Consider the following 25,668-nt stretch of genomic DNA (forward strand, 5'->3'; position numbering starts at 1 on the left):
ATACTATGCAGCCCCATACTCAACAAACTGCGATGCACATGTGTTCTAAAACCTTTCTATCACAACCAGCATTAACTTCTGGAGCAATTTGAGCTAAAGTAGCTCGTCTGTTTAATCAGACCACACGGCCAGCCTTCACTTCTCACGTGCATCATTGAGCCTTGGCCGCCCATGATCCTCACACCGGTTCTCCGCTGTTCCTTTCTTGGACCACTTTTGATAGATACTGACCACTGCAGACCGGGAACACTCCACAAGAGCTGCAGTTTTGGAGATGATCTGACCCAGTCGTCTAGCCATCACAATTTAGCCCTTGTCAAATTCGCTCAAATCCTTACGCTTGCCATATACATATATCAACTTTTAGGACACAATGATTACTTGCTGTACAATGTATCTCAGGCACTTACAGGTGCCATGATGAAATTAACTCTCATGTATATCACTTAAAAGTTAATTCCAAGTTAGTTAAAGGTTGTTGTTTTCCCTTTGGTCAAATGTCATGTTAAATAGGGTATGAAGTTATCCAGAATTTCTCCTTATACCTCCCAAAACAGAAACGGTCCATGACGGTGTTATTTGGCATAGTATGTTATGGCTGTAAAAATATTTATGCATGTAACTTTCCTTCCAGGCCCTTGAGGTTAAGCTATAGGATTATTTTTTTATTTTATTTACCTATTTTTGTGGAATGGCACTTCAGTGCATGACAAAAACGGATGACTGCGTGCTTTGCGAGTTAGGTACCCGTCACAGCTAAATCGCTTCCTTTGATAGGTGACTCGTGAAGGTTTCCAAAACCCTCGAGCAAGCGGATTAGACGAATGCCGCTCATCACTGTGAATGCCGATATGCTGGAGTTTTCTGTGGGCTGGGAGGGAGTTTCGTTGGTTTGGTCTTGTGCTAGCGCTGGAAGCTAATCCCACCGTTGAGCCCTGTCAGTAATAGCATTCACAAATACAACAATAAACACTTTAGATTGCTCCCCACAGACTGTCCTCACATTCTCACTAAGGCTTATGTTTGTTGGCACTTGTCTGGTCTCATTCTGTCCCTCCTTGGTGAGCTGTACAAGGTATTTTATTCCATTTTTATTTGGTTTGGTCACACAACATGCCACATAAGGGAATTCATGATTGCAATTGCTTGAGTGTGTATTGTTCCGTTGTGTCCTGTGTAAATGAGGTTGTGTTTTGAGGCATGCAGTTCAGCGAAAAACAGTCAAAGTCAATTATGGTTATTTAGCGGTGCTTGCTAAGGCTAACCCTAAGCATTAACGTTTGACGAAAAAGTTGTTTTTGAAACATACTGACATCAATGAAGGGAATACAGCAATCTAGAGAGCAGAATATAATTGAGATTTGAAGGTGTGCTGCGTTAGGCCATTAAGTACTCACCTAGCAGCCACTCAGAACACCCTGACAGCGGCATAGCAATGTGCTAATCATCCAAAAAAAGAAAAAGAAAAACAGAACACACTAACAACAGTATAACAACAAGTTAATCATACCAAAACCCAGAACACACTAATAACAGTACCCTATAGCAATGTGCTAACTATGCTTAAAAAAACTCAAAATACAATAACAACAGTAGCAACAATCCCATCATTCTAAAATCCCATTTGAACAGACTTACAACAGTAAAACAACAAGCTAATCATGTAAAAAAACAAACAAACAAAAAAACCTCAGAACACAACAGTAGTATAGCAACACACTAATCATGCTAAAACCCTCAGAACACAACAGTAGCAATAAGTCCATCAGTCTAAAGAAACCCTCAGAACTCACCAACAACAGTATAGCAACACGCTAATCATGCTAAAACCCCTCAGAACACACTAATGCTGCCTACACGTGATATCATACATTTCGGACATCCCACTTCTGAAGTCGTAATTATGAGCTCATTGCATTCAACACCTTAACAGCAGCATAGCAACATGCTAAAATTCCTCAGAACACCCTTACAACTATACAACATGCTAAAGCTCCTAACAACCTCACAACAACATACTAAAAATGCTAAAGCCCATCAGAACACCTAACAACAGCATAACAATATGCTAAAGCTCCTAACAACCCCAAACAACATACTAAAAATGCTAAAGCCCATCAGAACACCTAACAACAGCATAGCAACATGCTAAAGCTCCTAACAACCCCGAACAACATGCTAAAGCTCCTAACAACCCCAAAAAACATACTAAAAATGCTAAAGCCCATCAGAACACCTAACAACAGCATAGCAACATGCTAAAGCTCCTAACAACCCCAAACAACATGCTAAAAATGCTAACGCCCATCAGAACACCTAACAACAGCATAGCAACATGCTAAAGCTCCTAACAACCCCAAACAACATGCTAAAAATGTTAAAACCCATCAGAACACCTAACAACAGCATAGCAACATGCTAAAGCTCCTAACAACCCCAAACAACATGTTAAAAATGCTAAAGCCCACCAGAACACCTAACAACAGCATAGCAACACGCTAAAGCTCCTAACAACCCCAAACAACATGCTAAAAATGCTAAAGCCCATCACAACACCTAACAACAGCATAGCAACATGCTAAAGCTCCTAACAACCCCAAACAACATGCTAAAAATGTTAAAACACATCAGAACACCTCACAACAGCATAGCAACATGCTAAAGCTCCTAACAACCCCAAACAACATGCTAAAATGCTAAAGCCCATCAGAACACCTAACAACAGCATAGCAACATGCTAAAGCTCCTAACAACCCCAAACAACATGTTAAAAATGCTAAAGCCCACCACAACACCTAACAACAGCATAGCAGCATGCTAAAGTTCCTAACAACCCCAAACAACATGCTAAAAATGCTAAAACCCATCAGAACACCTAACAACAGCATAGCAACGTGCTAAAGCTCCTAACAACCCCAAACAAAATTCTAAAAATGCTAAAGCCCATCAGAACACCTAACAACAGCATAGCAACATGCTAAAGCTCATAACAACCCCAAACAACATGCTAAAGCTCCTAACAACCCCAAACAACATGCTAAAAATGCTAAAGCCCACCAGAACACCTAACAACAGCATAGCAACATGCTAAAGTTCCTAACAACCCCAAACAACATGCTAAAAATGCTAAAAACCCATCAGAACACCTAACAACAGCATAGCAACATGCTAAAGCTCCTAACAACCCCAAACAACATGCTAAAAATGCTAAAACCCATCAGAACACCTAACAACAGCATAGCAACATGCTAAAGCTCCTAACAACCCCAAACAACATGCTAAAGCTCCTAACAACCCCAAACAACATGCTAAAAATGCTAAAGCCCACCAGAACACCTAACAACAGCATAGCAACATGCTAAAGTTCCTAACAACCCCAAACAACATGCTAAAACCCATCAGAACACCTTACAACAGCATAGCAACATGCTAAAGCTCCTAACACCTAAATAATATGCTAAAAATGCTAAAGCCCATCAGAACACCTAACAACAGCATAGCAGCATGCTAAAGCTCCTAACACCTAATTAACATGCTAAAAATGCTAAAGTCGATCAGATCACCCTAGCAAAAACATAACATGTGAAACAAGCTAAAGCTCAACACATTAACAATAACATTACATTTTAAAACTTTTCAGAACACCTGAACACCTGTATCTATAGCAATGTGTTAATCATGTTAAAAAGCCACTCCCAAAAAACCGCATAACAACATTTTAAACATGCTTCCCCTCAGAACACCTTAACAACAGTATGCTAAAACTTACTAGAACACCTGAGCAACTGTATAAAAATGTTATCATGCTAAAAGCCCAACAATCACATAACGTTTTAAACATGCTGTCCCTCAGAACACCCTCATGGAAAACTGCTAAAAGACACTCTGAACAATAGTATGACATCGTGACTCGCTCATAACCACACTTAAGCATATGTCAGCGGCATTTAGCCCAATTGTGCACCACATATATTTCAGCTATAAATGATTTATAGGTTGCTTTTATATTTACGTTTTTTTTTAGTAAGGCTGTAAGGCTGAAATTAAATCAGTATTTTGATCAGTTGAAAAGTAGACACTGCAAACATGTTTCTGCCCTCTGTATCAGCTTGCACTACAGCGATGTGGACAACCAATCTGTTATCAGATAAAAAGAAAATACTAGTAACTGCTGTCAGAAGTCTCTTATCTCCCAACAACAAACTCGTACTGCCTCGCACAGAATAACCTCAGTCTGGTGTCATAGAGCCATCAGTCCTTTCTGCTGCCAGATGCTTCATTCAGTGCAGCTTCCCTTCATCCCAATGGGCTTGTCAGAGTCTGTGTTTATTCAATATCGGTAATACTTTAGTTTAAAGTCTGATTCTCACCATTTCCTTATTAGCTTGCATATTACTAGGATATTGGCTGTTTATTAGTACCTATAAAACACATATTAATGCATTATTCTGCATGAGCATGCTCTACATCACAGGCTAAACTTGGTGACAAATAAGAAATTACACTTGACACACATGCACACATATTATGCCAGCATTTATTATCATAAATATCATAAATTGGCATTGCGTAATTGTTTTGCCTATTTCAAATGAGTCTGATATAGTTTTTTTTTGCTGTTTTCTCCAACATTTTGTTTGATTGTGTTATTCCATTAAAAGAAAAAAAATGTCAACACCCAGTTTGATTTCAGAAAGAATTACCTTTATTTCTTGACCATTTTTTCCGTCGTTAAACTAGCAAAAGTGGATTTGGACACACTCTAAGTGCACCTGCGCCGTGCGCTTCATACCATACCCACAGATCATTAAAAAAAAAACCTATATGTGGTTTGACTAAGGAAAAATATCTGGTTTCATGTTTTTTTTTTTTTTTTTTTTTGTAAAATAAGGCTCTGATGAGCTAAAGTTTTAGCTCAATATACACACAGGCCATTTTTATAGCATGTTAAAAATAGCATGTTTTTAGGGTGAGCAAAAACACACTGTTTTTGTGTGTGTCCCTTTAAATGCAAATGAGTTGCTGCTCCCGGCCGCTTCCAAAAAGAGGGCAGAGCTTTAAGAGCTCATGTTAGCAGTTAGCAAGAGCTCAGATAACTGTTCAGCCTTTTTATGTTCAAACCGGAGTCGGACAATGATGGAGAACTGACAACATGTAGAATGCAACTAGCCTGACGTGGTCATACTCAATTCTAGTCAGAATATAAGTCTGAAACTGCTCCATTGGGCTGTGATTATGAGGTGTGTTTCAACCGAACCAGGAAAGACCTTAAAGGGGTACTTCAGCGCTGGGAAGATGAATCTGTATTTAAACTGGGTCATCAATGCAGTAGAAATGTGAAATTATTTTTGAATTTGGTGTCTTCTAGACTGAGAAAAGACAGAAAATGTATTTTTGTCTCATGGGGATGAAAGACTACAATTCCCAGAATGCTTCACTGCCCAGTGAGGCCATTCCCAACACCACCAACTTCATTACTGTGACTGAGTTAGAGAAGACACTACAATTAAAAACTGAACGTGTCTGTTCAATATAATGAGTGAGTCACCGCGCGAGTGTCACAGCCCTGAGCACTAACTGCAGGAGTGATGAGAGCTGAGGTAATCGCGACTACACTCGCGGCATACATTCACAACGCGAGTTCAGTCTGGCACGCGTTTCAGTTCATGCCTTTGCAAGCTTAACTTTCATAGAAATTAATTTGAGAAGTTAAAAGACTTACATTGCTCACCATAGCTCCGTTTAAATGATCCTGTCTGCAAGCTGCGCTCTCCCTGCCTGCTGAGTGTAATCGCCCATCCCCCATGCGTTGATTCAAAACATGCGGAAATAGCTCCCTCTGCTGGCTGTAGTCTTTAGCCTCTGGGCAAACATTCCTCCTATGATGCAAAAATCGTCATTTTGCATCATAGGAGGAATTTTTCCAGAAATTAAATGCATAAATATCTTGTCTCAGGGAGATATGAGGGGGGAAAGCACAATAATTTGAATATTCTCCAGGGTTTCTACTGATGCAAAGCCATATGCTAATCGCTGAAGTAACCCTTTAATTGGATAGACCTACAACCAATCAGAGCAACGAAGCGACACATTGTCAAATGTCAACAGACAGAGTTCAACTGCACTGTGTTGCCAAGGCCGCGTTTTTTCCCCCGCGAGTTGTTTTCTATGTCCGTGGGTTGAAGCGACTATTATGTGATATATAGACCCATGAATGCGAATTTTAGCAGGCAACCTTGCCAAAATAACACACATTTTACCCCCAAACTCCATTTTTCCCCCAGAGAACCCCCAGAGAAGCTACTGTTTAGGGCTAGTAGTTGGCGGGTTTTGTTGTAAAAACTTGTTAACCCTGTCTGCACGCGCGCTGAAATCAGGCTGGAATACACGATCTTTGCCGGTGTTGTAAAAAAATAAAAGAATATAATGATACACAGAGTACTTACCCAACATGATCATTTCTGAGAGAAATAGTGAAGGTGAATGCATATTCAAACAAGCTCTCCGTTTAGGTTCGAGTAAATATAATCCAAGCCCCTTTGATGACGTGATGATTACGCTACTGTTTATCATCTGTCCGTCATCGTCTAAAGCCCGCCCTGATGATTTCATTGGTCTGAACAGTTTCTGTTCGGGGGTAATTACTCCTCTATGGAGCAAGGCCAGACCAAATTGCCCGACCTAAAAAAATTGTGGGCGGGGCTAAATTTGGCTGGCATCCAGGCTAGAATGCAACAGGACGTTTCTGAACCTTAGTTGATGAATTTATGAAGCTGATGTGGCGTTAACTCACTTCAATTGATCAGCTTGTTCGGTCATGATAATCCCTAAATCACTCATGTGGGAACTGTTGTAAGATGCACAGGGCCAGAGTATAGAACAGATATAGTATATTTTAATTACGATTATAACTTATGTTGTCATCTTGATTTTATGACATGCTATTGCATTTGTGTTACGTACCATATTGCAATAAATGAGAAAAGACAGCTTGAGCAGACCCTCAAATGTGCTCTACTACAACAACTCTTCCCTCTTCTCAAGTTGGACTTTGTTGCATTTTCCTAGGGCGGGGTTTATGTAAATCTTAGGGTTTGTGATTTCACCAACCCGAGAGAAGCTTGTGTAGTCCCTGACAGCTGTTTGTTGTAGTCCTTAAAAAGCGATTTATATCTTGAAAGGGAAAATATCCCTTTCAAGACTGTCTTTAATTGAAGGAAAGTCACAAGCAAAAGTTTTATGAGCTTATTAGTATCATAACAATGGCGGCCACTGGTGTTACCTTATTTTGGCTTGAATACATTAATAGTGTTTGTCCTGCTGGCGTTAAAACATGAACTGAATTGTGCCAAGCGTAAGGAAGCTCCAGAGACGCTTAGTGCTGATGAGCCCAGTGCATGAGGGGAAATCCTAATTTATGTAGGAACTTTGAAGAAATTAAAACTATGCTGCTCATGAATATTTTATCCGCTCAAAATGAAGCGAGTGCATTCAGGCATTCGTCTTGACAAAAAACAATCTGAAAACGTTTGTCATACAAATGCTTTCTATAAAAAACGATGTGGTTTCTGTGATTATTACCGTCAAAAGATGGCAAATCCTTATTAGCGTGTCCCTGGATGCTGATACTTACTACAGTCAAAAAGACAGTTCATCTGTGTATGAATACGCGGTGAAAAAAATTGAATGCACTGCGTTCATTGTGGACTGTTTCCTCTAAGGTCTTTTATTAATTATGCATCTCTCACCCTACAGATGATGGGCCATACTCTAAGGGGAACAAGGACTCGATGGGGCCAGACAACTCGCTCACATCTAGAAGACAAAGCATCCCAGGTACGCCTGACTTCCTGTCTATCCCACACAAATACTCCCACCGTAGGCTGATCCAGCCTCGCTCCAATTCCTACAGCGTCTTTTGATCTTGGGGATTGTGTCTATATCTTTTTCCACTGGGGATGTTTGAGTTCTTCTTGCCACATTGGTTTGGATGGCTGTTTGAGATGCAGAACACAGGGGGTTTGAGGGTGTTGTTACGGCTTTATCCAGATGTTTCCTGCGGTTCTCGAGAAGTGTCTGTCTGAGTCATTCTGCTACTGTAGCTGGAAGCGCTTGCTGATCCAAGACCTCTTTCTTCTTTAAAGCTAATTGGATTAGCTGAGTCAACTCAAAGTGTTACTTTGGAAAAGTTTCAAGATGAGGTTTTAAAGCATAACAGACATGTTCAAATCTTATTTACATGTTGGAAAATACTAATATTCAATGTGACCTGTACATAGAAGGGATCAAAATTTTATTTTATATATATATACTGTAAAAAAAATTGTAGGTTTTTGTTGGTTTGACTTAAAAAAGTAAGTAACCTGGTTGCCTTAAAATTTTGAGTTTATTGAAATTAAAAAGTTGAGTTGATACAATGAAGGAAATTTGTTTCATAAATAGAAACTCAAAATATTTTTGTATCTGAACCACATAAAAAATTTGATAAATCATGAAAATAGCACTATTTGGCATGTTTCACTGCGTCATCAGAAATAAAACACACAATTACCCAATATGCATACAATATCTTTTAATAATATTTTAATAAAGGTTGTCGAATCTCAAAAAATGTTCATTGTATTAACTGAAAATTTTAATTTCAATGAACTCAAAATTTTAAGGCAACCAGGTAACTTTTTTTCTAAATAATTTTTCACAATATATATATATATATATATATATATATATATATATATATATATATATATATATATATACAATGTAAAAAAAATTGGTTGTTTTTTGTTGGTTTAACTTAAAAAAGTAAGTAACCTGGTTGCCTTAAAATTTTGAGTTTATTGAAATTAAAAATTTTAGTTGATACAACGAAGGAAATTTGTTTAATAAATAGAAACTCAAAATATTTTTGTATCTGAACCACATAAAAATTTGATAAATTATGAAAATGCTTAAAAATATTTTAATAATATTTTAATAAAGGTTGTTGAATCTCAAAAAATGTTCATTGTATTAACTCAACATTTCAATTTCAATGAACTCAAAATTTTAAGGCAACCAGGTAACTTTTTTTCTAAATATTTTTTTACAGTGTATATATATATATATATATATATATATATATATATATATATATATATATATATATATATATATATATATATATATATATATATATATATATATATATTAGGGATGTCACAATACTCAATATGACATTCACGGTTCAATACGCGCTGGTGAATTGCGTTTTTTCCGGTTTTGCATATAATAAATTTTTTCCATTTCCTTCCGTTTGAAATATTCCTCTCAGTTTATTTCGGCTCTGTTTGAGTGTGCCTGTGAGTTTATGTGCTGATTTGAGCAAATATCCAATCATATGCACTAAATTTAAAGGGGGGGTGAAATGCTGTTTCATGCATACTGATCTTTTTACACTGTTAAAGACTTGGAATCCCATACTAAACATAGACAAAGTTTCAAAAGTTAAGGTGGACGTTTGATGGGAGTATTTCTTTGTCAAAAATACTACTTCCGGTTAGTCATAAGTTTCGGCAAGTTTTTTGAGATCATGCGTCCCCTTTGACGTTAATGGGGGCGGAATTTCCTTGTATGGGCCTTACGGACAATTCTACCGGAAGAGCGTGAGAGAGAGAGAGGGAGAGAGCGAAAGTAACAGGCTACCCCCATTAAAGCGCTGGCTCGTAGGCTGCTGCACAGGTGATGTGCACATAACAATGTCACCAAAAAAGTGCGTTTTTGGTTGCCAGACCAAGACAGTCCTGCACAGATTCCCCAAAACCCCCGCGTTAAGGCAACAGTGGATGTAATTTGCTTTTCCGGATCAGCAACTGAGTTGCGCGAATGTTTATATCTGTTCGCTGCATTTCGGTGCCGACTGTTTCATAAACAAGGCCCAGCTTGACGCCGGCTTTTCCAATCGCCTAATGCTGAAGGATGGAGCAGTCCCAACGATAAAGGTCCTAACGTTAGAACCGCAGGTAAGAGTGCTTCAAATGTCTATGCTCATCAAGTAGCCCAAACATGATCACAATTGATCAATGGAGCATGCGATGTGTAGTGCGTGTACATTTGTTTAGCTGGCCACTATATGTGTAACTTTATGTTTGTGTATAGTAAAAGCACACCAAACAACAATACACAAAGAGGGGGGAAATATGTTGAACTAAATAAGCATGCTTCTTCATTCAAATGCGCTACTATTCCGTGTCTTTCTATGTAAACACTAGCTTAACCTGCCGTGCAAAACCAGTCCGCTTACTGTCTACACAAACCACGCGTAAACACACAAACACACGTGCACAACTGCACTTCCCACATGTACACCTTCAAAGACAAAAATACGACGATATAATTCAAGTATAAATATGTAAATAACACAAGTCGCTCAGCATATTATATAGTTAGTGTATAACTTGTACCACATAGAGACGTCCTGCTCTAGTCGTTTTTGCTGCTGCTCCTGTTCAACTGCAGCCTCTGGGTCTGATTCCGGATCATAGATGTATGGCTGTATCTGATTAAAAGCCATATTTTTATTTTGAATAAAGTTTTTTTCCCGCTGTTAGGGATGACACAGCTTTACGACGCACTCAACACAACAGCGGCGCGCACACGTCATTATTTAGCTCCGCTCACACGACACGCCCCCACCCGCTCGGCTTTTTTCGGAAAGACTCGGAACAGCGCATCTTTCTTATATAATTATAAAAAAAATAAAGACTTTTCGGAGATATGCAGGATGCAATGCTACTCTATAGGTACTCAAGATTGACATGACACTGACTGAAACTGAGTGTTTCACCCCCCCCTTTAAGGGGTGTTTACCCGCGTTTTAAAGCCTTGCCAGTTAAACATGCACGCGAATGAAATGTTTAACCGGCAAGGCACGGACTGTTCAATGCATGCACTGTTTTGCACTGAGCGCGCGCACTAAACGTCTGTCAAACACACATGATTACTGGACAGTCTTACTGCACTAATACTATCAAATACACACAAGGTTAACGCAGTCGGTTATATCTAAAGTGAAAGTAAAATCGTGTGCGTCTGTATATGAGATGCGAGCAGGTCTTCAATTGACAGCAGCAGCCTAGTGAACACACTGTTCTTAAAGGGACAGTTCACCTCTAAAATGATGTTAATGATGTTAAAGGTGGGGTAAGTGATATCTGGTAACCGTTGTTGATATTTCAAATCACCAAAACAAACACGCCTCTACTCCCAAAAAGGGTCTCGGACCTATATTGATAGCTCCGCCCCACACATACGTAACCCAGGCAATGACTACGGCAGAATCTGTGTGTAACTAATCCAGGTCGAATATTCAATGAAAAAGTCAGCCCTTCTATCACAAAAACACAAACCGTTCTCATGAACAACTCGACTGAACACGAGCCGACCGTCCAACTAACGACATATTACAATTATGACCAGATTAGAGTTATAGCGATCACAAAAACACAAACAGTTTTCATGAACAACTCGATAACGTTACCATTCAAGCTCGATAGTCCAGCTAACGACATATTACAATTATGACCGGATGGGTAATATAGATGAAAAGAGGAAACAAACATACCTGTATATTAGGAGTATAGTATCGTACCTGTCGAACACATTTTGTGAGCTGACACTTGAAACCTTGAAACAGTGAGGGGATTTAGATCCTCCATACGGGGTGGAAATGTTTTATCATCGCTGAAGTGAGCCACAATATGATCGCAAATGGACAAACAAGCGAACATGACAAACAAGCATAGTCAAGCAGCATATATTAGTTCTTTTTTGGCTAATGTCCGTCCTGTCTGTCGTGTGTTTTGAATAGTGTTGTACACTGAGCCTCTCTTCTCACCATAGACACGCCCCTTACCTGCTGATTGGCTACAAGTTTGTTATTCCACTCAGCCCGAGTCCTTTTTCTAAAATGGTTTTGAAATAACACTTACCCCACCTTTAAAGCACTGTTTGTAGATATGTATCTCTATGTTGTATTAATTTGTTCTATTCTGACAATAGCCTATTGTCCTTTATTTGTAAGTATATATTTTATTAAAGGGGGGGGGGGGGGGGTGAAATGCTGTTTCATGCATACTGAGCTTTTTACACTGTTAAAGACTTGGATTCCCATCCTAAACATAGACAAAGTTTCAAAAACTAATGTTGGACGTTTGATGGAGTATTTCTGTGTCAAAAATACTCCTTCCGGTTTCTCACAAGTTTCGGGGAGTTTTTTTTCGAGTATGGGTCGACTTGACGTTAATAAGAGCGGAAGGTCCTTGTATGGGCCGTACGGGCTCTTCTCCCGGTAGGGTGCGCGCGCGCGTGACTAGAGCACGCTGTAAACAGTCTCTCAGATGCAGATCCAGTCGTCCGTGAACACTTATGTGGCGCGCCGCGCTCCACTTTATTCCTATGGGTGACGTCGAGCGACTTCAACGCTTCAGCACAGCATTCCGGGAAGGCAGCGCTGCATTTGAACCGATTTGAACGCAGAAATGACGAGAAGCTTCACAACATCGTTTCAGTCGCGTCGCAAAGTGGATTTACACGCCACTGCTGTCACAGGACTTCACCAAATCATACCAAAGAAGTGTGTTTTTGACGGAGCGGTCCCAGCGATAAAGGTTCGGTCCTGCTTTGGAAGCAGCCGGTGAGTAAAACTGCTTCAAATGTCTTTGCTGTTGGCTACCGTCGCGTGAGTAAACATCAGTAAACGACACGATCGCGTGCTTCGTCATTCAAATGCGCTAACGGAAACGTGATTGCTGTTCTCTGTATAACGTTACACTAGTCTGACGTGCAAAACCGTTTTGCTTGCTACCTCTAAGGTCTAGTCGCATACAATAGTCCATAAACCGAATCATGTCCTCATAAACTGCGAGTAAACACACACAAATGTTGACAGGCCACTAAATACAGTACATACATCAGATTTGATTCTGGATCATTATCTGTATTAGCTGAGATAGCCATGGGTCTCTCCTTGCTTGAGGACGTCACCGCTTTGTTCGCGATCATCATTCTTTAGCTCCGCCCACACGATACGCCTCCAGCCGCTCGTTTTTTTCCGGAAAGACTCGGTACAGCCTATATTTCTTTTATAAATATAATAAAACTAAAGACTTTTTGGAGATATGAAGGATGCAATACTACTCTATAGGTACTCAAGATTGACATGAGATTGACTGAAACTGACTGAGTGTTTCACCCCCCCCCCCCTTTAATGACCAGTTTACTTAATAACTTAATTGCTTGAAAACCTTTTACTGATATTAAGCAATTGCTTATTTCTGTGGTTTACTTTTAAGATTTTAGTCATATTTCCCACCCCAAGCGATCGAGTTATAAAGATAGAGAGAGCACTCCACTGGACCAGCCTTTTTTTTTTTTTTTTTTTTTTTTTTTTAATACCAAACGAGATTCATGCATTTTGTTTGTATTATTGCCATGTGTGACTATTGTTATGGTTAATGTGGCATCCTAATTATGAAAATCCCAAATCCCAAATTTGTGACTACCACAAAATAAAAATAAAAATTATTTTGATTAACATGGACCAGCAGCCATATCACCCTGTAGCCCAAGACTGGTTTCCCACTGAAGCTAAGCAGGGCTGAGCCTGGTCAGTACCTGGATGGGAGACCAAGAGGTCCTGACCGAGGTTAAACCGAGGTCCTGACTCTTTGTGGTCATTAAAAATCCCAGGATGTCCTTCGGAAAAAGAGTAGGGGGTGTAACCCCGGCATCCTGGCCAAATTTGCCCACTGGCCCCTGTCCATCATGGCCTCCTAATAATCCCCATATCCTGATTGGCTTCATCACTCGGTCTCCTCTCCACCAATCAGCTAGTGTGTGTGTGTGTGTGTGTGTGGTGAGCGTTCTGGCGCAATATGGCTGCCGTCGCATCATCCAGGTGGATGCTGCACATTGGTGGTGGTTGAGGAGATTCCCCCTTCAATGTAAAGCGCTTTGAGTGCCTTGAAAAGTGCTTAAAAAATCGAACAAATTATTATTATTATAAAAAAAAAAAAAAAAATGCGCAATATAGGTCTTAAATTTAATTCATAATGGTCTTAAAAAGGTCATAAAAAGTCTTAAATTTGACTTGATACCCTGATTCAAAGTCCACCTTCAGCCCTGATTAAGACCATTGTTCTTGGGCCGAAGGTGGACTTTGAATCAGGGTATCTGCAGGTTTCACCAAGTCAAATTTAAGACTTTTTATGACCTTTTTAAGACCATTATTAATGATCTTAAAAGGCTGGTTGATGTTCAAACTGTGCTTTTACAGTTTAACAATAATAAATATACTTATTTGGAATAAACTGCCTTGTTTTTTAACTTTAGCTAAATAGTTAGGCCTACTACGCTACTGTATTTAAATGTTGGTCATTATGGTGATACTTGGAGAGAAAAATATTTTATGAGGTGGTACTTGGTGTAAAAAGTTTGAGAACCACTGCCCTAGACCACTGAAGGTCTGATGTTTGCAGCAGATCCTTTAAGTCCTTTAAGTTGTCAGGTGGGGCTTCTATGGATCGGACTTGTTTGTTCAGCTCATCCCACAGATGCTCGATTGGATTGAGATCTGGGGAATTTGGAGGCCAAGTCAACGCCTCAAACTCGTTGTTCTGCTCCGCAAACCATTCCTGAACCATTTTTACTTTGTGTCAGAGCGTATTATCCTGCTAGCAGAGGCCACCGCCACCAGGAAAAAAACGTTTCCATGAAAGGGTGTGCGTGGTCTGCAACAATGCTTAGGTAGGTGGAGTAGGGGTTGTACATCTCAAAGTCACATTCACATGGATGGGAGGACCCAAGGTTTCCCAGCAGAACATTGCCCAAAGCATCACACTGCCTCCGCCGGCTAGCCTTCTTCCCATAGTGCATCCTGGTGCCATGTGTTCACCAGGTAAGCGACACACACACACACCCGGACATCCACTTGATGTAAAAGAAAATGTAATTCATCAGACCAGGCAATCTTCTTCCATTGCTACGTGGTCCAGTTCTGATGCTCACATGCCCACGGTTGGCGCTTTCTGCGGTGGAAAGGGGTCAGCATGGGCACCCTGACTGGTCTGCAGCTATACAGCCCCAAACCAGCAGCCATATCACCCTGTAGCCTAAGTATGACCGCATCCAGGATGCTGCACACTGGTGGTTAAAGGGTTACTTCAGCGATTAGCATATGGCTTTGTATCAGTAGAAACCCTGGAGAATATTCAAATTATTGTGCTTTCCCCCCTCATATCTCCCTGAGACGAGAGATTTATGCATTTTATTTCTGGAAAAATTCCTCCTATGATGCAAAATGACGATTTTTGCATCATAGGAGGAATGCTTGCCCAAAGGCTAAAGACTACAGCCAGCAGAGGGAGCCATTTCCGCATGTTTTGAATCTGCGCATGGGGGATGGGAGATTACACTCAGCTGGCAGGGAGAGCTCAGCTTGCAGACAGGATCATTTAAACGGAGCTATGGTGAGCAATGTAAGTCTTTTAACTTCTCAAATTCATTTCTATGAAAGTTAAGCTTGCAAAGGCATGAACTGAAACGCGTGCCAGACTGAACTGGCGTTGTGAATGTATGCCGCGAGTGTAGTCGCGATTACCTCAGCTCTCATCACTCCTGCAGTTAGTGCTCAGTGCTGTGAGACTCGCGCGGTGACTCACTCATTATATTGAACACACACGTTCAGTTTTTAATTGTAGTGTCTTCTCTAACTCAGTCACAGTAATGAAGTTGGTGGTGTTGGGAATGGCCTCACAGGGCAGCGAAGCATTCTGGGAATTGTAGTCTTTCATCCCCATGGGACAAAAATACATTTTCTGTCTTTTCTCAGTCTAGAAGGCACCAAATTCAAAAATAATTTCACATTTCTACTGCATTGATGACCCAGTTTAAATACAGATTCATCTTCCCAGCGCTGAAGTACCCCTTTAAAAAGAGACCCCTGACATGAGCATCAATGAGCCTTGGCCACCCATGACCCTGTCGCCGGTTCACCACTGTTCCTTCCTTGGACCACTTTTGATTGATACTGATATTTAAATTGTTATTCTTATTCTCACAAAGGCTATAATTATTTTATAAAAATAAAAACAGTAAATGCAGCAATATTGTGAAATATTACTAAAATTTTAAATAATTTTTCTATTTGAATATATAGTAAAACTTAAATAAAATTTTTGTAATGTTTTCCTGTGAATGGGCCTTTCAGCATCAACTTTACTCCAGTCGTCAGTGTCATATGATCTTTCAGAAATCATTCTAATATGCTGATTTGATGCTCAAGAAATGCTCTCTTATTATCAATGTCGAAAACAGTTGTGCTACTTAATATTGATGTGGAATTGTGATTTTTTTTAGGACTCTTTGATTAATAGAAAGCTGAAATAACAGTGTTTATTTGAAATTATAATTACTGTCACTTTTGATGAATTTAATGGATCCTTGTTCAGTAAAATTATGATTTATTTTACATAAATATTAATACATTGATATCATATTATAATATACAGACCTAGTATTATATATTTTTTAGTTTTTTACCAAAATTGACAAAATGACAGATTAAGGAAATTTCAGGAAGCATTATCATAGTTTCAAAAGATGTGTGCAATCATCCATTACATTTGTACTTGTGGAAAACAGTTCCAATCTGTTCACATTTAAACCCACACAGACACTGATTAGATTAGGCTCTGTGAGAGATTGCATGACACAGTTGGATTTAGAAGTGTGGCATTACCATTTCTGCTGCACTACTGGTGTTTGATAGATGTTTTCTTTCATGTATCTCTCGGTTTGGATTTTCTGTTTAAGAATTCATATAGTCACAGCATGAGTTAAAGATTAGTGCAAGTTAGTTGTGGTGTAACATTTTAAAACAATCTCGAGCGTTTTTAATATTGAGAATTCATAACATTTCTCATCTTTAGTTAGATGGGAAAAATACAGCTGATTTGCATATCTAATATAATTTTTGGGACTATCTGAGAGATTTAGTGTCTTAAAACCATGCTATCATCAGCGCCAACTCTGTCTCTTGTGTGTGTCTGTGTGCTGTGTGTGTGTGTGTGTGTGTGTGTGTGTGTGTGTGTGTGTGTGTGTGTGTGTGTGTGTGTGTGTGTTGTGTTTCTGGGCAGAAGAACTGCGTGGGGTTACTCTGGTTGAGCTGATTAAGAAAGAAGGAAGCACTTTGGGTCTCACCATCTCAGGCGGCACAGACAAAGACGGCAAACCACGCGTCTCCAACCTGCGGCCGGGAGGACTTGCGGCAAGGTAAGGCCTTAATCTGAAGTCAGTGCAACCTCACAAATTCATGCAGAAAATAACATCTATATGAATGCACTTTTTCAACCAATCACAGAATGACAAAGTGATCAGCTCACCCTAGAAAAACACCAATCCTAACATAGTGAGTTAGGTTGCAATTTGCATTTGCAATTTAAGTGTGCTAATGCGACAACATGTACTTGTGTGCATTACGACTTGTGTTTTGCCACATTCCGGAATGCAGCAGCGCAATTTAAGTTTGGAATTCTATGCACCACAACAACTTAAAAAAATGTATTGTTACAAACTTCTTTAGTTGTGTATTGTTTGCATTAGCTAATATGTAAACTGACCATGGAAGAAGCTAATTTACGCTAATGCTTGCTAAAGTGGCAACACATTACATACGTTGTTGCGTTGCGTTACGTTACATTACGACTTAAGATTTTGACACATTTCGGATTGCAACAGTGCAACTTAAGTGTGCAGAAAGTTTTTTTGCACACAACTTTAAAAGGTCACATTCTCATAGTTTCAGAATATGCATAAGCTTTAAGTCACCTTCATTTATATAGCACTTTTTACAAAACATTGCTTCAAAGCAGTTTTACAGTGATAATAGGAAATTAATTTTGTTTTAGATGAAAAGCTAAAGTCTTAGCGTATATTATTTAGTGCAAACTGTAAGGCTAACTAATTCAGGATTCATTCATGTAAGCTAGCAAGTTACACATATAAACAATTTAACTAACTTTAGCTAACTTACTCAAGATTCAAACTGTTATTTTCCTAGTTGACCTGAAAAAGAAAACTGACCATAGAAGCAGCTCATTTATGCTAATGCTTGCTAATTTAACGTAGCTTTGCTACATTATAGTGTTAAGCGTTAGCATTTTAATGTTACTGTCGCAGTCAGCATAGAATTACCTTCAAATTATCCTATTAAACAGATAGCTAGCTATAAACTCAACATTGCCGCTATTTAGCTAACTTCATGTAACTTGTTTGGCAAGATTCAAACTGTTCTGCCATAGTCGACTATAGAAGCAGTTCATTAAAAATATAGTTGTGCTATGTTACATTAGTTTTTAGAATTAGCTTCTTTTTTTTTACCGTGGCAGTCAGCATCAATTAATTGATAGAATTAGCTTCAATAAATAGGTAGCTAGCTATAAGCTAAACATAGCAGCAATTTAGCTAGCTTTTTGTAACTTGCTCAACTGTTCATACGATAGTATTGCGGTATACGATAACTGTTCGATAACATACGATAACTGTTCTGCCATAGTCGACCTGAAAATGAAAACCGTAGAAGCAGCTAATTTATGCTAATGCAGTATTACATAACTTATTTAACATTAGTGTTTAGTGTTGGCATTTTGTGTTACTATGACAATGAGCACCAATACTTAAATGATTGCTAGAATTACCTTCAAATTAAGCTATTAAACAAGGAGCTAGCTATAAGCTAAACATATCAGGAATTTAGCTAGCTTATGTAACTTGCTCAGATGCAAGCTGTTGTTCTGCCATAGTCGAACTGACCGCAGAAAAAGCTATTTTATGCTAATGTTTGCTAATGTAGCAACATGTAGTTGTGCTACGTTACATACTTAACATTAGTGTTTAGCATTAGCATTTTTGTGTTACTGTGGCAGTATAAGCATCAGTAGTCAAATAACTGATATAATTACCTTCAAATTATCTTATTAAACAGGTAGCTAGCTATAATCTAAACATAGTAGCTATTTAGCTAGCTTTATGTAACTTGCTCAACAAGATTCAAACTGTTCTGCCATTACAGTAGTTGACCAGAATGAATAAACTTACCTGCCTCTACTCTTTCTGCCAATTTCTGCAATGTGGACTTGTGTTGCATTAGCCAACAATATTCTGATACATTTCGAAACACAACAGTGCGTAAAATTGAGCGTGTAGCTAGAAGCAAAATTAATAGTGCAAATGAGCTATTTAGCTAACTCTGGCACAACATTTTTGTTATGCATGGTCCCTGTTAAATTACTTAAATAAACTAAACCAAGCGTCATTTACTTACATACGTAGATATATTGTGATACATGGTGATACATTTCTTTTCCCTGACAGTCACAATTAATTAAACTTATTCAGCGACATGTAGGATGTATCCGTTATCGTCATTTCTTCTTTCTTTGTGGCTGGTATGAGGATGTTATGGAGCACGTCTAGGCTGATGACACATTTTTGTCAGGCATCATTGTGCAAGCTCATGTATGCCCAGAGGACAAAGAGAATGAATAGCATTCATTTGTCTAATTAGCATCTAAATGAGAATATACTCCCTGTGGAGTGTTCAACAACAGATAAGGAGTTCTTACTTTGCCTTTACTTTCCATTCAAAATATAATTGTTTTGTTTTTGACCATTGACGGAAAGCTTCTCCATCAGACGTCATCTTGTTAATTTCTCTACAATAACTGTTGAATGCAAAAAAAGCTAATTAAGTGAAATGTTCGAAAAGACACCTTTTACATTGTTAAACAAAATATAGTCTGCCAATATGTTTGTTCGTATTAGCTAAACTGTTTAATTACTATATTTTCAGTAATTATAATACAAAGCTGTGGTGTTTGCTAAGGCATGTCTAACTTTTGCTAATATTACAGTTTTCAACAAACCCATAATCCTCCTAAGTACTATTGTGATTATTCAGTTCAATTTTGATGCATCTCAGGAGCGATCAACTCAATGTGGGCGACTACATCAAGTCAGTCAATGGCATCAACCTGACCAAGCTGCGTCATGACGAGATCATCAGTCTGCTAAAGAACGTAGGCGAGCGCGTTGTGCTGGAAGTGGAGTATGAGCTGCCTTCAGCTGGTAGGAAGTTGAGTATTTTGACTTTTGCCTGTGTTGTGGCATGTCCCTGTCAATTTAACCTCGGTGATGAACTAATCCCAGACCTCATGAAAATGTCTGTGTCAGCAGAGCGCATGGCTGCATGCTGAAAGCATTTCTTGATGTTAAAATATTTTCTTATACATCACCTTATCATGCAGAGACATATAGAAGTAAACGCTAAAAGTTACATGCTTTGTTTGTATCAAAATCATGGTGGGAATAGCAGCATTAACCTGACCAATGGGGTGAATTTGGATTAGGTATTGGGTAGTGAAACCTGGTGCCAATATGGCCAATATGGTACCTATATAACCGGTATGTAATGGGACCGAATCAGAACGCAGATTTTGGTGCCATTTAAAGGGTTAGTTCACCCAAAAATGAAAATTAGCCACTGATTTACTCTCAAGTCATCCTAGGTGTATATGCATATGTACACTCACCTACAGGATTATTAGGAACACCAGTTCAATTTCTCATTAATGCAATTATCTAATCAACCAATCACATGGCAGTTGCTTCAGTGCATTTAGGGGTGTGGTCCTGTTCAAGACAATCTCCAAACTGAATGGGAAAGAAATTGGAAAGAAAGGTGATTTAAGCAATTTTGAGCGTGGAATAGTTGTTGGTGCCAGACAGCCGGTCTGAGTATATCACAATCTGCTCAGTTACTGGGATTTTCTTGCACAACCAATAATAGGGTTTACAAATAACCCTTGTGGACAGGGAAAAACATCCAGTATGCAGCAGTCCTGTGGGCGAAAATGCCTTGTTGATGCTAGAGGTCAGAGGAGAATGGTCCGACTGATTCAAGCTGATAAAAGAGCAACTTTGACTGAAATAACCACTCGTTACAACTGAGGTATGCAGCAAAGCATTTGTGAAGCCACAACACGCACAACCTTGAGGCGGATGGGCTACAACAGCAGAAGACCCCACTGGGTACCACTCATCTCCACTACAAATAGGAAAAAGAGGCTACAATTTGCACAAGCTCACAAAAATTGGACAGTTGAAAACTGGAAAAATGTTGCCTGGTCTGATGAGTCTTGATTTCTGTTGAGACATTCAGATCATAGAGTCCGAATTTGGTGTAAACAGACCAGAACATGGATCCATCATGCCTTGTTATCACTGTGCAGGCTGGTGGTGGTGGTGTAATGGTGTGGGGGATGTTTTTTTGGTACAATTTAGGCCCCTTAGTGCCAATTGGGCATCGTTTAAATGCCAGGGCCTATATGAGCATTGTTTCTGACCATGACCATCCCTTTATGACCACCATGTACCCATCCTCTGATGGCTACTTCCAGCAGGATAATGCCCCATGTCACAAAGCTTGAATCATTTCAAATTGGTTTCTTGAACATGACAATGAGTTCACTGTACTAAAATGGCCCCCACAGTCACCAGATCTCAACCCAATAGAGCATCTTTGGGATGTGGTGGAACAGGAGCTTCATGTCCTGGATGTGCATCCCACAAATCTGCATCAACTGCAAGCAGTTCCAAAGGTCGAAAGGGGTCAAACACAGTATTAGTATGGTGTTCCTAATAATCCTTTAGATGAGTGTATATGCATTTAGGCACCGGTATTGTTTTAAAAGTATGGGTTCGGCACCAGTATTGTAAAAAATGCGAACATTACCCAACCCTAATTTGGAGGGACTACTCATTTCGAAGGGCAGAACTTTTGAAGTGGGGAATTTGTAGGGATTGGGGCATTTGTGGATCACAATGTAGTAATTTGGAAAGCACTTGGCAAAGGGAGCAATGAAAGACAATTAAAATTTTGTTTGGAACATCCCTACATATGGCATCCCCTTCCCAAAATGCCCTTTAAGGGCACAAAACCGCTTTTTTGCATTCTGTTGTTGGGGTTAACACACGTCACCCCTGTTTGCCATTGGTCAGGCAAATGGATAGTCAAGCCCCAAACTCACGCCATTGATTGAACCATTGTTGTTGGTCGCGATGCTCAAGCATTGTCTTGAAAGCACCACATTTTTGGCGGTATTAGCCTACTTATTACAAAACATTACATGACATTACAAAAACTCTATGCAATGTTTTTGATAAATTGGCTAATACACAATTAAATATAAAGGTGCCAGAAAGAACCAAAAATGGGTTTTCACAGTGATGCCAAAGAAGAACCGTTTTGTGAAAGGTTCTTTAAATAACCATTTTTTCTAACCATTTTATAGTCTACAGAGCATTTTTGCACTACTCTTTTGTGCAATGGAAAGGTTCTTTAGATATCAAAGGTTCTTCATGGAACCATAAACCCTGCCAAAGAGCCATTTAAGAAACCTTTGTTTTTAAGCGTGAATTAAAAAGAAACTATGCATCTACCACGTACAGGTTGAGAGCTGTTGTTACACTCAAACAACTTTCCTATGGTGTGTGCGAATGTTCGTTAGAACTTGGGCTTCTGGAATTAGCAAATCGTTGAACAATGCTGGAAAGGGAAAGTTGCAACCATAGTTGGCTGATACTTAAATTAAACTATGCAACCAACCACATGTCGAGAGCTGCAGTTCCAAACACAAATTTATGATCGTATTTCTAAATCTTTGTTAGAACTATAGTTTCAAGAATAAGTGAATCGTTGAACTATGTTGCTAATGGATGGCGGAATTTGCAACCATAGTTGGCTAATACTAAAAAGACCACATGTGCCAGCAGCCATATCACCCTGTAGCCCAAGACTTGTCTCCCACTGAAGCTAAGCAGGGCTGAGCCCGGTCAGTACCTGAATGGGAGATGGGGACACTGTACTGTCAAAGAGCACCGTCCTTCGGATGAGACGTTAATCCGAGGTCCCGACTCTCTGTGGTCGTTAAAAATCCCAGGATGTCCTTCGATAATGAGTAGGGGTGTAACCTCGGCATCCTGGCCAAATTTGCCCATTGGCCCCTGTCCATCATGTCTCCTCTCCACCAATCAGCTGGTGTGTGATGGGCGTTCTGGCACAATATGGCAATATTGCAAACGTCGCATAATCCAGGTGGATGCTGCACATTGGTGGTGGCTGAGGAGATTCCCCCTTCAATGTAAAGCGCTTTGAGTGCCTAAAAAAGCACTATATAAATGTAATGAATTATTATTATTATTATTATTATTATTATTATTATTATTATTATTATTATTTTGTCGAGAGCTGTAGATCCATCTGACCAAAATTCTGCCAATAAATTTGCCTTGTTTGCATTTCCCCAAAACATGAGCTAAAAATGATTACCAAAAATAATTTCTAACCATATGTGGGAAAGCTCACCCTTGAGATGAAGGGAATGAAGGAAACAGAAGACATAGAAGTGTATGTGAAGCACACATACGTCTCATACGCCGCATTCACACGGTGCGTAGGCGTTAACTCTTGACGGAGGGCGTGGCTGAAGCTTGGTGCTAACGCGATCGTCATCGTGACAACAGCCAATCACATTAAAATGTACTTGCCGCTTGGACCAAAACACAACACAAAAAAAGGCCTTTTTTGACAGCTAGTCTGTGAGACGAAATGGATGCTGATTTTGTTGTATGTGCGAATGCCCCTGTAGTTGTTGTCAGTGCACTGCACAGGTGCTCGAAGCTGTTCAAGCCCGACAGCGGGAAGAATATCACGGACTGGTCCGGGAGCTGCATCTGGATGGTTCACGGAGCAGTAATGAACGCAATTGGCTAGCGCCTGCTCAAGGATATTTGCATACGGAGATCTGATTGGATGACCCCTGCGCTGGCGCTTGAAAAGTTGAGAAATCTTCAACTTCTGCCGCTTGCAACGCGAGTGAAGCGACGCGACGGAACCCACAATTCAGTTCGGCAATTGATGATGTCACCCATTCAAAGTAAATGGGAAGCGTTAACGCCTACGCCCCGTGTTGATGCGGCGTTATACAAACAGAGATAAAGCACGAGACCTTTTCAGCTCAAACTCATAATTTCCGCCTATTGTCTATCAGTACATTTATGTGGCTTTCAATATGCACAGCTCATATCCCAGGTGCCTACTCTGAACTCACACCGCTCCTTTTCACCACCGCAAAGTGCAAACACCTGTTAGTTCTCATTAACCAGAGGCGTTTTCCTTGCCATTCAATTCCCCTGCACTCATTCTCCACCTGCAGCGGCTGCCCTCTTCCACACCTTAGTTCTATCATGGTTCAACGATTCGCTGATTCCCGAATTCATAGTTCAAATGGAAATTCACAAACAGCACTGAAAGGTTGTTTGATTGGAACAGGAATTTTTCAATTAAAAAAAAAAAAAGTATTTGTCTAAATCGTCTTTAATTACGAAACCATGCCACCATTAAGGCTCAATGTATATCTGCATTTTAGGTTGACTATTTGCTGACCATTCCATTTCTAGATTTCTGTCTCAGTTTGACATGTGTGATGATATATTGTGATCGTCAGCCAGCCTATATATCTTGTGCATGACAGATAAATTGTCTGGTTTATAAGCTCAGTGTTTCTGGCTGACCTTCTGCTGAACGTCAGTTTGCATCTGGGTTTATTTATCTGATTGTCCCCCTGTTCTGGCCATTCGCCCAGTAAAAGGTGCTGATTTAGAGATGCTATTGCCTCTCTCCTGTCTCTGTTGTCCCTCTTAGCGCCAGACAGTACCTCAGGTGTTATTTCCAAGACAATCGAGATCTGTTTGCAGAAAGAGGGCAATAGCTTCGGATTTGTTATGCGAGGTGGGTTTTCTTGGCTTTGTTCTCCCTCATTTAATTTGATTGTATTTATTTATTCTAATCTTTCTTGTAATGTTTTTAAGAACAAAATGTTACAGATTTTTATGTGTTATAATACAGGTGGATCCCATGAGGACTGGCACAAATCTCGCCCTTTGGTGGTCACACATGTCAGACCAGGTGGTCCTGCCGACAGGTAATGAATTGCATTACCAAAATTTAAGATTTTGAACACACTTTACACAGAGAGGAAGAAAAAAATATGATGTTGTATCTTTCCATTGTGGAAAACTTGGCAGTTCATGATGTATTTTTCACAAAATCAAAGTTTTATGTGAATATGTGAAGTAATTTGCAGTCGATATGTTAGCTTAGTAGGCTAACAGCGAGTTCACACTGCCCGATTTTAGCTACGATTGTGACTCGCCGACAGGTTTCGCGAAATCACTGACAAACGTCCGAGATCATAGGCAAATCGGTGCTCGCAGTGTGAGTGATCAAAGACGCGATCAGAGAGAATCGCCGACAAGCCGCAGATGCCCGTGAGATATTTGGCAAACTAAATATCTGGAGCTGTCGGCGATTCAAACTCCTGGTGTGTGAAATGTGTTCTGACTGAAAATTACATCGGCGATGACCGACAGCCAGTTAGTAGTATTTGCCAGGTCATGTGATCTCAAAATGGCGGCCATCATGAGGGACTACCCATCCAATTTATAATAAAGCAGCTATTAAAACATATTTACCAGGTACTATCTATTTATTGGTGTAAAACCTATTTGTGA

At 39.6% G+C, this 25,668-nt stretch overlaps 1 protein-coding gene across 8 annotated transcripts in view; it reads left to right on the forward strand.

Annotated features, from left to right (window-relative positions):
• Window positions 1-25,668, forward strand: part of grip2b (glutamate receptor interacting protein 2b) — a 298,092-nt gene that overhangs the window by 201,475 nt on the left and 70,949 nt on the right. For all 8 annotated transcript variants that reach the window (XM_067416284.1, XM_067416288.1, XM_067416281.1 and 5 more), the window contains exons 2-6: window positions 7,756-7,836; window positions 17,178-17,310; window positions 20,018-20,163; window positions 24,800-24,886; window positions 25,004-25,079. In XM_067416284.1, the coding sequence (XP_067272385.1) occupies window positions 7,756-7,836; window positions 17,178-17,310; window positions 20,018-20,163; window positions 24,800-24,886; window positions 25,004-25,079 (523 nt within the window). The remainder of the gene's footprint in view (window positions 1-7,755; window positions 7,837-17,177; window positions 17,311-20,017; window positions 20,164-24,799; window positions 24,887-25,003; window positions 25,080-25,668) is intronic.

Source organism: Pseudorasbora parva, chromosome 14 (assembly GCF_024679245.1).
Source record: "Pseudorasbora parva isolate DD20220531a chromosome 14, ASM2467924v1, whole genome shotgun sequence".
Classification (NCBI taxonomy): Eukaryota; Metazoa; Chordata; class Actinopteri; order Cypriniformes; family Gobionidae; genus Pseudorasbora; species Pseudorasbora parva.